Source organism: Podarcis filfolensis (genome assembly GCF_964270895.1).
Source record: "Podarcis filfolensis genome assembly, chromosome: 13".
NCBI lineage: Eukaryota > Metazoa > Chordata > Lepidosauria > Squamata > Lacertidae > Podarcis > Podarcis filfolensis.
Window position 1 is genome coordinate 21,972,824 of NC_139615.1, and position 15,281 is coordinate 21,988,104.

The 15,281-nt window shown below is 39.4% G+C and overlaps 2 protein-coding genes across 7 annotated transcripts in view; one reads left to right on the forward strand and one right to left on the reverse strand.

The window, feature by feature from the left end:
* The window catches only part of LOC310746597 (erythroblast NAD(P)(+)--arginine ADP-ribosyltransferase-like), a 420,131-nt gene that overhangs the window by 74,001 nt on the left and 330,849 nt on the right, over positions 1-15,281 (reverse strand). The window lies entirely within an intron of this gene.
* The window catches only part of LOC310746574 (vomeronasal type-2 receptor 26-like), a 32,757-nt gene that overhangs the window by 14,828 nt on the left and 2,648 nt on the right, over positions 1-15,281 (forward strand). For 4 of the 6 annotated variants that reach the window (XM_083580462.1, XM_083580464.1, XM_083580461.1 and 1 more), the window contains 3 exons: positions 5,427-6,287; positions 6,646-6,873; positions 7,504-7,630. In XM_083580462.1, the coding sequence (XP_083436588.1) occupies positions 5,427-6,287; positions 6,646-6,873; positions 7,504-7,630 (1,216 nt within the window). Of the gene's footprint in view, positions 1-649; positions 942-5,426; positions 6,288-6,645; positions 6,874-7,503; positions 7,631-15,281 lie in introns of all 6 variants that reach the window. The other 2 variants (XM_083580465.1, XM_083580466.1) reach the window with 2 other exon arrangements.

Genomic DNA, 15,281 nt, shown 5'->3' on the forward strand with positions numbered 1-15,281 from the left:
CAGGATGAGAACAGAAATAGCATGGCGGCAGTGCAGCTGCAGCGGGAGGCCCCATTAGCTAAAGTGGTGCTTCAGGTTAAAAACAATTTCAGGTTAAGAACAGACCTCCAGAATGAATTAAGTACTTAACCTGAGGTACCACTGTATTGAGTGATATAATATTAATAATAATAGGTTGTTGGAGAGATGGCCAAAAAAAATTCACTCTACATCTCCCTTCTTCTCAGCATTTCCTTTAAAAAGTTAGGAGGTATGTCATAGTTTATATATGGACTATCTACCTTGGGCTTATTGTTTGTTGTTTTTAGGCAAAGGGGGTGAATCCAATAAGTGCAAATAGAAGCTCATTAAGTAGAATGAACTATCAACATTTTAAGAATTCAGCATTTCAATTCAAATATTTTATTTATCGTGTCTATTATCTTCTAAGGTTTTAAGGTTACACCACATTCTTTAATATAGAGTTGTTTTTATTAAAGTATTTTCATAGTTACCAAGGGTACATACAACGTCTCTGATTTCAATTCACAGAATCCTTTCTACGTCATTTATTCTTGAAGATCAGTTCTGAAGAATAGGAACACCTTTTTATTGCTTCCAACACAATTGTTTTATTTATCAGCTGTAACAACTCTAAATTTCATTACAGTTCAGTGCCAAAGAACTACCAGCACATCCTGGCCTTGGCATTTGCTGTAAAAGAGATCAACGAGAGTCCCAACATTTTATCAAATCTCTCCCTGGGATTCAGCATTCTTAATAGCTACTACACTGCAAGAATGACCTACAAGGCCACCCTCAGTCTGCTTTCTGCACAACATAGGTTTGTCCCCAACTTCAAGTGTCACAACCAGAACAATCTGATAGCTGTCATTGGAGGATGTCTTTCTGAGATCTCTGTCAATGTGGCCATCATTTCAGCAATCCACAAAACTCCACAGGTAAGCTGTGGTGGTATGATGATTTTACAACTGTGGCACATCATCATGATTTCAGAAGTTGTCTGTGATATTTTGGTTAGAAACTACTTTGGGCCAAGTTCTTTGATATTCTTGGTCTATCACTAGTAGTATAAGATGTTGGATACACCTTGTAAATGCAAGTAATGGTAATGGTAAAAAAGCTTTAATGTGACTGCACCATTTGTACTGTTGAACCCCAAGAGTGGATCCAATACTTCCAATCATTGTTTTATAATAAGGAAGCTCAGTTTAACAAGCTTAGTTCAATCAGAAGCTCAGTTTAACAAGCTCAGTTCAATCAGAGGTTTCACCTCACTGGCCACCCGTTACCACAGAGGAAGTAGAGAATTTGATGTCACAGCTGAAGAATAAAAAGGCCCCTGGCATAAAATTATATGCAAAACACCTCTATATCAAATTAACTAGTTGGATGGACGCTGACACTATCTTGGCAGAGGAGCAAGCTGGATTTAGGCAAGGCAGATCTACCATAGATCACTGTTTTGTCCTAGCACATCTCATCAATAAATGCGCCAAGAAATCCCGTGGGGTCTTATATGCAGCCTTCATTGACTTGAAGGCTGCCTTTGATTCAATTTCACGAGTAAGACTCTGGGCCAAATTGAATACATCCAGTATAGATAAAAGATTACTAATTTTGATTAATGGCCTATATAAAGATACTGTGCTGTACTTAAGATCTTCCACAAATGGCCAACTCATAGGCCCTGTACCAGCCACCAAGGGGGTTAAGCAAGGCTGCATTCTAGCCCCAGCTTTATTTAACCTATATATCAATGACATGGTTAAAAGCTTAACATCTCCGGAGTTTCATTCTCCCAAATTAGCCACAAAACCAATCTCAGTGCTCTTATATGCTGATGATGCGGTTCTCCTATCCTGAACAAAAATAGGCCTTAAAAGGTTGATAGGAGAATTCTTAGCATACTGCAGGAGAGAACAGCTGGTGGTAAACTATCAGAAAACCAAAGTCATGGTTTTCACAAGGAAACATAGATCACATAGCTGGAGCATGGACAATCACCCAATTGAGCAGGTTAAAGCCTTTAAATACCTGGCATAGTCTTCCAGTCATAGGGGTCATGGGATGTACACCAAAAATGTGTTAAAGAAAAAGCAGCCCAAAGTGCTAAGATGTTGTCCTGTTTCTTCCATACGAAGGGCGGCAAATACATCCCAGCAGCCCTAGAAGTTTTTCAAGCCAAATCTTTGGTGCAGATACTTTACGCGGCCCAAATTTGGACGGGTAATCAGTGTAGCATTCTTGAAACTGTCCAATCCAAATTTTCAAGGCAGATTTTTTCTGTACCTGTGTCCCGAATGCAGCATTATGACTGGAGGCGAGTCTTCCCTCTGTAGAAACTTGGTCCTGGCAAAGAACTCTTAATTATTGGCTCCATCTAAATTTAAATCCACCCAGTCCACTGCCCTTAGTGACACAAGACCCCCCAAAAAGTGGGTTGTTTTAAAAATGTGCACCAAAAACTCCTCTCCTGTGGACTCCAACCCACATCAGCTTCTCATGACGGGCTTCATTAAAGAAAAAAGGCTAATTGGACAGTGTCTGAAGGACTTAGAGCAACAGAACAATCCGGCCATTATAAAGAAATTCTGTCCTTAGTATGCCTTTTTTCCCCCTTCTCAGTTTGATTCCCTGGCACCATATTTTTATAAATTAACCATCCCAAAATACAGATGTGCCTTCACATTGGCCAGATTGGATGTGATGCCCTCTGCCGTACTTGAGGCAGATACCAAAAGATTCCAACTGAGAAACGACTCTGCCCCTGTGGAGATGGTAATCTGGAAACAGTGGCTCATGTTCTCCTGTCCTGTCCCCTTTATTTTTCTATACACTATAAATTGGAAAATGACAAATAATTTGTTTGTTTTTACTGCATAATGATTTATTGTTCCTTAGGTCATTGTATTCCTTTTTTTTTAATGATATTTATTAGAAGTTTAAAGATTACAGAGAAAAGAAGAGGGGAAAACAACAAAAAAATTAACAAAACATACATTACAATACATAAAAAATACATTAAAAAAATAAAAATACAACAATAACAATAAAAAACACACATCCAATATTCCATATCTTTATCTTTCATTTACTTGTTTCATTGACCTCCTCACACCTCCTTTTTTGTATTCTAGTTTAGTTATTTGTTTCAGCAAATTCTTTCCATCTTTCTCAATTTTTATTGGGTAATTTATCTTAGCAGTCTAACTTATTAATTGACTCAGCAAATCCTTTCCATCTTTCACTATATTCTGTCGTTCAGTTTACCTTAATTTATTTTAACCTTATCTTACCATAAAATACCTTAAAGCTTAAAATTTAGTACTTATTTATACATAACTCCTTATATCATTTCTACTAAAGCCAAATAGTTTCATTCCGACATTTTTCCTAATACTCGTTAATTTTACACTAATTCCCAAAATAAATTTTTTAAAAACTTTCTTCCAATCTTCCTCCAACGTCTTTTCTTCCTGGTCTCGGGTTGTGTCAGTCCTTACTGTCCATTCCATCTACTCCATCAACCTGGTAATCTTATGTCCGAGACTCTTAAGTCTTTTCCATGTCCCTTCTGCAGATCTTCTTGTTTATACCTGCACTTTACCTTGTCTTTTGTTGATCTCTTTCTTAGTTTCTTTCCTTTCTCATTGAGGAGTAGGTCTCGGGGAAACTCCAACCCAAAGATATCTCCATCTCCCCTCAGCAGATCAGCCCATTCCCCACAGTCAGCAGTGTAGTCCAGAAAGTATTTAAAAGCATGTTTCAAAGTCCCTCCAAAATTAAGAGCCCCCACGACTCCAGACCCCCCCTGGCCCGCTCCAGATTCAATCTTCAAGGACAGCGGCTTATGCTCCTGCAGGGCCTCGGGTCTCTCCATTTGTGTTACTTGAGGTTCAGCAGCAACCTCCTCCATTGTCTTCTGCATTTGCACTTGCCCTGTCAAAACAGGTTCCTGGGTTGGTTCCTGAATGGTTTCTATATAAGTATTCACTGTTTGTCCAAAGTTTTTGACTGCAACAGTCATCAAATCCATCTTCTCATGCATCTGCTCCAACAAAGCACTTGTCTTGCAGAAAGCAAGCACCAAAACTTCTTCTGAACACATTTTTATTCAAGGTTAGAGTCTGGTCCCACGATCCTAATCTCCACAGCTGTGAAATCCCCAGATCGACTCCAGCAACAATTTAACAAGCTCCCTCTAGAGGAGACAATTTCTATTTGTATCCATCTTTTGAAAGCAGGTCCAACAAAAGAAAATTACTTTCATTTTTCAACTTTTTTGTTTCTTTTGAATGCAAAAGGCAACATTGGAATCAATTTGTTTCTCTTCTTCAGCTATCTGTCAAAAGACGTTCCGTTCACAGTCAATGAACTTCCCCAAAAATTTCTCTCTCTGACACCCCGTTCCCAGGTTTGAGATGGTGGAAATTTATCTTTCTTTGCTCTCTCTCTGCAGGCTTGAACAATCAAAATTCCCCCTCTTTTCTCCTGCTTCCAAGAGGGGTTTTGGTGGTTAAAACTGAAGGAAATTTAGACCTTTATATACAACTTTCCAGGCTTTAGCTTGCACAATTTTTGCTTTAGTCTATTTACAAAAGCGAAAGGCGGACTTCCTGTTTAGACATTCCCGCTTCGATACCAAATTAAAATGTTTCTTAATCCAATTTTCCGTTCTACTCACGGGTACTTGTTTAGAGTCCAATTGTCCACAGGAAAAAGTCAGCGCTCTCCGGCAACGGCTGTGCGGCTTCGCTCCGTAAAAGTAGCGGTCGATTCAAAACACCGCGCCGCTCACCCCACGTCGCTTCGGATCCCCAGAAAAATTCCCTGCGAGTAGGGGAGGCGCTCCTGGTGTCAGCCGAATCCCACGTTCTCAGGCTTCCTCCGCCTGGGATTTTTGAGGTTTCTCCGCCTTCGCCGCAGCGGCAAGACCCGATTTTTTGCGGAGCGGCTTCCTCTCAGTCAGAGGAACTCCGCCATTGCCGATGGCGCTAACCCAGAAGTCCTTAGGTCATTGTATTCCTCTCACGTGTCATGTTTTTGACACTATGATGAATAGAACATGTTCCTATATCAATCAATCATATATAAACCATATAAATTACAGAACAGAAATACATGTACTATAGATCCTACCTCCTGATTATCAAAGGTACATGCCCTTAAAGAAAGAGGGAGCCAGCATACCTGCCTCAAAGCACTTGGGATGGAATGACATCTAGCCAGAAGAAAGGTTCTGCAATATTAAATAACATTGGATATAAGTGCAGTTCAACAATTGAACAGCCAACTGTTGCAGCTCCTCTTGCTCTCAATATCCACAGGTTGTTTGACCCAATTGCCTACAGGACTCACTGAAATACGTTGATAGAATATGTTTTTGGGATCCATTTGAATAATGCTTATAAATTTCCTTCCAGCTCACTTATGGATCATTTCTGCCAGGACAGCATGCTAAAATGCAATACCCTTTTTTGTATCAGATGGTCCCAAATGAAGCCCACCAGCACATAGGAGTGGTGCGCTTACTTCAGCATTTTGGATGGACATGGGTTGGACTCATTGCTGTGGATGATGACAAAGGGGACAGGTTTTTACAAACAATTGTGCCAATGCTTTCACAAAATGGCATCTGCTATTCTTTCATATTAAGACTACCAAAATGGAATTATCTGGATGAAATTATAGACTTGGCAGTACAGCATTTTGACAGCTATACAATTGCATTTGAGGCAACAGCTAAAGTATTTTTTGTATATGGAGAACCTCCATCTTTTCAAGGTTTGAGAGTATTGCTGTTTGCAGCACCCTTCTTCTCTTTGCCACCTCTGGGTAGAGTGTGGATTGTTACATCTCACTGGGATTTTGCATCACTTTCTGTTCAAAAAGATTGGGATTTACAAAGCTTTCATGGTACCATATCCTTCACAGCTCAATCAAATCAGCCATCAGGATTCCCAAAGTTCCTTCAGATGCTAAAACCCTCCTGGGAAAAAGGAGATGGCTTTATCCAAGACTTCTGGGAGCAGGCATTCAGCTGTTCACTAGAAATGTCTATGGGCCAAGAGAAGACCCAGAAGAAAACCTGCACAGGGGAAGAGAACCTGGAGAGTCTTCCTGGAAGTGTATTTGAAATGAGCATGACTGGACACAGCTACAATGTCTACAATGCAGTACATGCAGTGGCACTTTCCTTGCATGCCATATACAAATCCAGCCCCAATGAGAGAAGGTTGATAGAAGGGGAGAAACAGTTTTTTCAGAAAGTTCAACCATGGCAGGTAACTGTAACTCATGTAAAAGTGAAAGATGAGCTAGCTTTTGATAAGAAAATAAAAGGTAAAATATATCTGCATAATATAGTCCCACTATTTTTGTGCTTTTCATTTCATTTCATTTCATTTCAATCTTCATTTTTTCTTTCAAATTCATTTTGGTAACAAATACCAACCATATGATAAAATAAGGTAGGGTTGTTTTATTTCTGTGATTGTGTTTGTAAATAAACATAACCAGTTTCCTATTTGGAGCCAACAGAGGGAAGTGGCATCGCGTACTATAAAGTTCTCACACGTGCTGTCCAAATAAAATGGGAGACGGACCTAATAGTCCCTTTCTCTATATTCTTTTTCAATCTAGATCCATAACTTTCTCAGAGGCTTCACATTCAACAACAGTGCTGGAGATACTGTGTGCTTTGATGAAAATGGGGAATTAGTTGTAGGTTTTGACATTACAAATTGGTTGATTTCTCCTAATGGGTCGGTAATTAGATTCAAAGTTGGAAGACTGGAACCTCAGGCTCCGACAGGCAAAGAGTTAATCATTCATGATGATCAAATTGTGTGGCATCAAAGTTTTAATCAGGTGAAATATAGCTGCCTGTTTATTTTGTGTCTGTGACCAATTTTTGTCCTGTAAGCCATTTTTGGTAAGCCATTGAAAAGAACTTAGTACATTCCAGTTTTAATTTGGGTAAAAGCCAACAGAAAGGGTTGTACATGCCCATAGACACATCTTTAAATCTCCCACAGTGGCAGGTGGGAGACATCACCACTCTGGGTGGCTTCCAAAATAATGAAAACACAGCAAAACATCAAATATTAAAAACTTCAATGATATAGGGCTGCCTTCAGATGTATTCAGAAGGTTGTGGAGTTGTTTTCATGTTTGACATCTGATGGGAGGGTGTTCCACAGGATGGGTCCAATTACCAAGAAGGTCCTCTGTCTGGTTCCCTGTAATTTCCTTTGCGCAGTGAGGGGACTGTCATAAGGCCCTCAGAACTGGACTTCAGTGTCCAGACTAAATGATGTGTGTGCAGATGCTCCTTCAATTTACAGGGCCGAGGCTGTTTAGGGCTTGGGAAAATGCCACAAGGCATTTGTACAGGGCTCATCCACGTTCTCCCCCTCATATATGCTAGCTGTTGGAGAGGTGGATGAATGAGGAGCATTAATCTGTAATTGCAAATGCCACTTTGGTGTTTCTCTATAGGTGTATCCCCTTTCTATGTGCAATGACAACTGTTATCCTGGCTACAGCAGGAAAAAGAAAGAAGGGGAGAAATTTTGCTGCTACGATTGTGCCCCATGTCCAGAAGGAATGGTCTCTAAGTGGAAAGGTAGGAGGCATAATGTACAGAAATATCTTTTTTATATATATATATAATATTTTTATTTTCCATTTAAACACAATACAACGAACATAAACATACAAAAAACAGAAAACAAAACAAAAAACATGTATCATTTCATATCCTAATTTTATATCCCATCTTCCCCGACTTCCTCATGCCTCCCCTTTCTGTATTCCAAATTCTTATTGATTGTTCAGCAAATCTTCCCTTATTTTAATTTAAATTTAGACTATTCTTCCTTATTCTCCTTGTCTTAACCGTTACTAATAGTAACCATTTACTTTCCAGTCCAACATCATTCTAACTTTCATTAACTTTGTAATATTTCTTTAAATAGTCCTTGAATTTTTTCCATTCTTCTTGCGCTGCTTCTCTTCCCTGGTTTCGGATTCTGCTCGTCATTTCTGCCAAGCCCATATAGTCTATCACCTTCATCTGCCATTCTTCCAGTGTGGGTAGTTCTTGCGTCTTCCAGTACTTCGCAATGAGTATTCTAGCTGCTGTTGTAGCATACATAAAGAAAGTTATATCCGTCTTTAACACCCCTTGGCCGACAATACCCAAGAGAAAGGCCTCTGGTTTCTTGGGGAAAGTATATTTAAATACCTTTTTAAGTTCGTTATAGATCATTTCCCAGAATGCCTTAATCTTCGGGCAAGTCCACCAAAGATGAAAAAATGTACCTTCAGTTTCTTTACATTTCCAACATTTGTTGTCAGGCACATGGTAAATCTTTGCAAGCTTGACTGGGGTTATGTACCACCTATATATCATTTTCATAATGTTCTCTCTTAAGGCATTACATGCCGTAAATTTTATCCCGGTGGTCCACAACTTTTCCCAATCAGCAAACAAGATATTATGACCAATGTCCTGAGCCCATTTAATCATGACCGATTTAACCGTTTCATCTTGTGTATTCCATTTCAGCAGCAAATTGTACATTTTGGACAAATTCTTAGTACTGGGTTCTAACAGTTCTGTCTCCAATTTTGATTTTTCCACCTGGAAGCCAATTTTACTGTCCAGTTTAAACGCTTCATTTATTTGATGGTAGTGGAACCAGTCTCTCACCTTCCCTTTTAATTTCTCAAAACTCTGCAATCTCAATTTGTCCCCTTCCTTTTCCAAAATTTCCCAGTATCTTGGCCACTTGGACTCCATATTTAACTTTTTAACTGCCTTAGCTTCCATTGGCGACAGCCACCTTGGAGTTTTATTTTCCAGCAAGTCTTTATATCTGTCCCAGACATTTAGTAGTGCTTTTCTGACAATATGATTTTTAAAACTTTTATGTGCTTTAACCTTGTCATACCACAAATATGCATGCCACCCAAAAATGTTATTAAAACCTTCCAAATCCAAAATGTCTGTGTTTTCAAGAAGTAGCCATTCTTTCAGCCAGCAGAAAGCTGCCGCTTCATAGTAAAGTTTAAAGTCTGGCAGGGCAAACCCCCCTCTTTCCTTTGAATCCGTTAGTATCTTAAATTTAATTCTGGGCTTTTTGCCCTGCCAGACAAATTTAGATATGTCTTTTTGCCACCTCTTGAAACAATCCATTTTATCAATTATTTGCAATGCTTGGAACAAAAACAACATTCTTGGCAATACATTCATCTTTATAGCTGCAATACGGCCTAACAAGGAAAGCTTTAAGTTGGACCAGATCTCCAAATCTTTTTTCACTTCTCTCCAAGTTTTTTCATAATTATCTTTAAACAAATTCACATTTTTAGCTGTCATATTTATACCCAAATATTTCACTTTTTTAACCACAGTTAACCCTGTCTCATTCTGGAACCTTTCCTTTTCTATCTGTGTCAAATTTTTCTCCAAAACCTTTGTCTTAGACTTATTCAATTTAAATCCTGCCATTTGACCAAACTCTTGAATTATTTCCAAAACTCTTTTCGTGCTAGCTTCTGGCTCTTGCAATGTAAGTACTAAGTCATCTGCAAATGCTCTCAGTTTATATTGTTTAGCTCCGACCTGAATCCCTTTAACCAACTGGTCCCTCCTAATCATATTAAGCAAAACCTCCAGGACCGATATAAAAAGTAATGGGGAGATAGGGCACCCCTGACGTGTCCCTTTTTCAATCTTGAACTCTTCTGTAACCACATTATTTACAATTAGTTTGGCTTTCTGTTCAGAGTATATTGCACCTATACCATTCTCAAACCCTTGGCCTACCCCCATCCCCCGGAGGTTCTTCAACATAAAACTCCAAGAAATGTTGTCAAAGGCTTTCTCGGCATCCACAAATATCAAAACAGCTTTAGTGTTTATGTTCACTTCCAGCTTTTCCAAAATGTCAATTATATTCCTTACATTGTTCGACAAATGCCTTTTTGGGAGAAAGCCCGCTTGGTCCCCGTGAATCTCCTCCATCAAAACTCTTTTCAGTCTTTTTGCTAAAATATCAGCAAAGATTTTGTAATCCACATTCAATAACGAGATGGGTCGGTAGTTTTTAAGTTGGGTCTTTTCAGTCTCTGTCTTTGGTATAAGTGTAATGTAGGCCTCTCTCCACGTATCGGGTGCCCTTTTCCCCTCCATAATCTCATTGCAGACTTCCTTCAAAGGTTGTATCAACCCTTCCTTCAAAACTTTGTAGTATTTGGAAGTCAGTCCATCCGGTCCAGGGGATTTGCCCAGCGTCATGCCTTGAATGGCATCTTCTATTTCTTGTGCTGATATCTCCTGGTTCAATATTATCTTACTTTCTTGCGAAACCTTTTTCAGCCCATTTTCCTCGAGGAACTGTTGTATGTCCATTTCTTTTTGCGGCCCTTGTGTGTAAAGTTGTCTAAAGTAGTTCTGAAAACAATTCCTAATTTCCGCTGGGTTGCTTATGTTTTTTCCTTCCACTTCTATATTTGTTACCGTGTTGAGTTTTTGTCTCTTCTTTATTTGCCAAGCCAGTAACTTGCCACATTTATCAGCAGATTCAAAGGTCTTTTGTCTCATTTGTTTAATTTTCCACTCTAATTCTTGATTCATCAGTTCCATATATTGTGTTTGATGAAATTTGATTTCTCTTAGAATCTCTTGGGATTTTGGCTTCGATCTTAATTGTTTTTCCCCTTCTTTTATCTTTTCCAAAATTCTCTCCTTTTTCTCATTTTGCTTTCTCTTCTTTAAAGTATTTTGCTGAATCAAAAACCCTCTCATCACGGCTTTGCTTGCGTCCCATACTATTCTTTTTTCTACTTCAGACCTTAAGTTGATTTCAAAATAGTCTTTCAAGGTTTTTTGGGCCTTCTTGCAGATCTCCTCATCTCTAAATAAGGTGTCATTCATTCTCCATCTGAAGGAACCAGTTGTTGTTTGCCTCATCACCATCTTTACAGCATTATGGTCGGAGAAAGTTTTTGGGCAGATTTCTACTTTTTTTATGTTCGGAGCCATACTGCTAGTCACCCAGATTTGGTCAATCCTTGTCCATGTCATTTTGGCTTCAGAAAAGAAGGTTCCCTCTCTTTCTAATGGGTGTTTTGTTCTCCAAATATCAATCAAGTCCATATTGTCAGTCATTTCAAAAAAAAGTCTTTGGTAGTCTTCCATCTTTTGTTATTACCTGTCTTTGTGCCTTGTCCATATTTGTTGAAACCACTCCATTCATATCTCCCATCAAAATTAAGTTGTAATCCATATGGTCCATCAAAATTTCATGCAACTTCTTAAAAAATTCAGCTTTCCCTTCGTTTGGTGCATAGATTCCCACTATCAAATACTTCTCTCCTTGAGATTGAATTTCAATTGCCAAATATCTTCCTTGATCATCTTTAAAGATTTGTTTCGGTTGCAATTTTTCTTTTGCATAGATCACCACTCCTCTCTTTTTTACTCTGTCTGAAGATATAAATTCCTGTCCCAGTCTTTTATTTATTAATAATTTTCTGTGTGCTCTTGTCACGTGGGTCTCTTGTAGGCAAATCAAGTCCAATTGGTCTTTCTTTAAGACATGAAATATACTTTTTCTCTTCCTGGGGATATTTAAGCCGTTACAATTCCAGGTTAGAAGTTGCAGAGCCATGATGGGATTATTTACTCCTTCCTCCTACAGCTCCCTGTTTTTGTTCCTCGTCTGTCGGTGGTACCGTGTTCGTGTCCAGTGATGGATGCCCTTGTCCTGGAAATGTCTCTTTCTGTAGGTCTTCTTCGTGTTCTCCCAAGAACTTGTCTTTATCACTTACAGTCTTTATTCTTCTCTTCTTTCCCTTATATTTAAAAGACAAGCCTTGGGGAAATTCCCACCTGAATGGTATGTAGTTCTTCTTCAGCAGTGTCACCAGGTCCTTATAATGTCCTCTTGCGTCCAAGATACTCTTAGGGATGTCTTTAAAAATCTCAATAAAAAAGTCTTCAATTCGAAGGGCTGTTTGGTAGTGCAGGTTCAATATTTTATCTCGCTCCTCCTTTGATCTTAAAGTAATAAGACAATCTCTGGATCGATTTCTCTTCTGTCTTATTCCCAATCTAAATGCACTTTCTATCTTAAAGTCCTCTTTCTTCAGCTCCTGCTTCCAAAAATCAGAAAATTCTTTTGTCAAATAATCCACCAAGTTCTCTCCTTCCTTTTCCGGCACAAGTCTGATCCTCAGGTTCCTCTCCTTGCGTTGCATATCCTGCATAGAGAGTGCCAGTTCATATTCGTCCAATTTCTTGTAAACTGGTGGAAATTTTTCCTCCGCAGCAGTTGCAATTTCCTTAGCTTCCTCAGCTATCTTTCGTGTTATAGATGAATCTTCCAATAATTTCCCAATTGCTTCTGCATTTGAGTTCACTTTATTCCCTAGGTCAGTTATACTTTTAGTATTTAGGTCAATTTTCCCAGAGATTTCTTCAATTTTTTTATTTGTTTCAGCAACTTGTACTTTAGTTTCAGCAACTTGCAATTTAGTCTCCGCACCTTGCTTTTTTAGTTCCTCCAAAGAGTCATTTATCTTCTCCAATACCTTAGCAAATGATTCTTCTGTAGACATTGCTTTCACTCTTGGCTTTGCAGCCACTATAGTTCCAGAGGCTCCTGTTACAGAAGCCCTTCTTTGCATGAAAGTGTCAATTTTGTATTGTCTGCCAGATCTCAAGGTTGTTTCTTGTAACTCCCCTTTCTCTTTACCATCTGCCATAACAAAGTCTTTTAGTCAAGGTCATTCCCAGACTTTGAAACTCACAAACAAAGTTCTCAAGTTTTAAACTCCACTTGTTGCTGAAACAATTTGTAGGTCCTCTAGAGGGCGTAGAGTCAGTTCTATGCTTCTCAAAATAATCCCACACTCTTCAAAAAAGAAGGAATAAAAGTTTCCTAGTCCCTTTCAATTTTTCTTTCCTTTTTCAAGGGGATCCCAGTCAATAGTGTCCTGTAAGTAACTTTGTAATACCACAGAAACAGTGTTTCAAATTGGAAGTAACCAAAGTCAATTTAAGATACTTTTTAGCTTCTTATAGCAACAGTCCTTAGCCGGTTCCTTTTCTCCGGCAGTCCGATCCCAGGTTAAAGAGCAGCGATACTTAATCCAATTCTTTTAAATTGGCAGGGAAACACTTTTAAAATCTTCTTTCCCCCCCTCCTGCCTTCGGGGGGGGGGGAGTTCTTTGCTTTGGTGGTGGATTTCTTAAATCCCGCAAGTTTCCTCTCAAGCAGTTACAGCTAGAGTGCCTTTCGCTTTGATCTTGCTACAGAACGGAAAGCAGACTTCCTTTTTAGTGCTTATCCGTCTCGGTGCCCAATTTCTTTATTTTAGAGTCCAATTTATACTTTAGCAGTCAATCCTACTCACGGGTAGTTGTTCTTTTAATCCAATATCACGGGAAGAAGTCAGCGCTCTCCGCTAATGGCGACGCGGCTTCGCTTCGCAGGCTGGGTGAAGACGACTCTCAGCACCGCTCCAAGACCCCTCCGCTGCTCCGGAGCCTTTAAAAAGGCTATTTCGCAGCGTCGGGGGGGCGCAAAGGTGCCCGCCGAGTCTCCAGTTCACAGGCAACGCGCCTGTGATTTTTAGGGGTCCCCGCTTCGCCGTAGCTGACAGGACCCGAACCCACGAAGCAGATCTCTCCCGGAGCTCCGGTTGAGATCCGCCATTAAGCGCCGGCGCTAACCGGAAGTGAGGAATGTACAGAAATATCAATACAATTCCATAACACAGGATGTTTCTTTGGAGTATATGTAGGCCATTGAATGTATATGAAGGTAGTGTGCAATACAGATTTAAAACAAATAACAATCACCCCCCCAAAAAAACAAAATTATCACTTTTAAAGACATTATGGTTTGGATGCTGTGTAGCATTAAAGTCCCGTAGTGTCACCCTTGTTCCACCAGACGGTGTTTTTGTGCCAGTAGAACTTTGCTGCACAAGAGAATGCATGAGAAGGTTGCTCACTACTTTGTTGTGCAATAGATTGCACAAGGTTGTGCAGTGAAGTTGCCCTGATTCAACTGTTGCATTGGCTTCCTCTGCTGAGCAACGATAAAATTCACTGATCTGCTAGAACAAGAGCCTTTAGCTAGCAGACAGAAAACTCAAGACAATGTACATGGGCCTTCCAGGAGCCCTTGGGACTAAAATTCACAAATTAAATGAACATACCAACATTTGGATTTGAAGGGCACTTTGTGAATACGTCACATACAATATCCCAGGAAATCCAAAAAACCCTGTAAAAATATTTATTCCTGTGGGTATTCCCCTCCCCCTTTTCTTTTTTCTTTTCCAAGGTCTTCATACTATTGCTGTACTGAAAGCAGTCCTCTAATGCATGAAAAGTTTTCTTCCAATGCTTGCAGACTGCTTTCAAAAAATCATGTTTGTCTTCATATTTTTCTGTTGATGTGGGATTGAAATTGCCTTAAAATTAGGAGGTGGCCAAGTGTGGTGTGTCCATTAAACATTTGTCCTCTGCTTATTACATCATTTTCCTGTCACTCATTGAAACACAGGAAGCCGTGGGGAATGGTTCCCAAGTACCTGAGAATATTGTGAACACTGGTTTGGTATTTACATGAAGTTCTTACATTTACCTTTAAAAAAACCCCTCTGCTCCCATTTCTTTAAAAGTGCATTAGGAGATACCATTGGCTTTTCATTAAGCCTGGGTATCCAAGAACATTGCCAAAAGCTGACCGCTTTGTGTAAAGACAGGGTTTTCCGTCCCCAAGAAAGTCAAATCAGCACAGTAACCCAAAAAACCACTCATGAAAATTTGACCAAAACTTTATCTTCTCTTTTCTAATTTTGGGACATGGTTTCTTTTTTAGTAAGTTAATGGAGATTTGTATTTGGTTTTTTTAATTGAGGTGAGTTTTGGCATACCTCAGCAACCTATTTAATTAATGGGATTTATTAAATTAGGGAGTTACTAATGTCCAAAACATGAGTCTGGACAAACTGCGGGAGGCAGTGGAAGACAGGAGTGCCTGGCGTGTTCTGGTCCATGGGGTCACGAAGGGTTGGACACGACTAAACGACTAAACAACAACAACAATATCCAAAAAACATTTAGATGAGGTTGATGATTTACATTTATATCCCAGCTTTAATCCAAGGAGTTCAAGATTGTCTTCACTGTTCTCATCCATCTCTGTTGTATCCTCACAAGAATCGAGGATAAGCTGAGAGACAGTGACTGG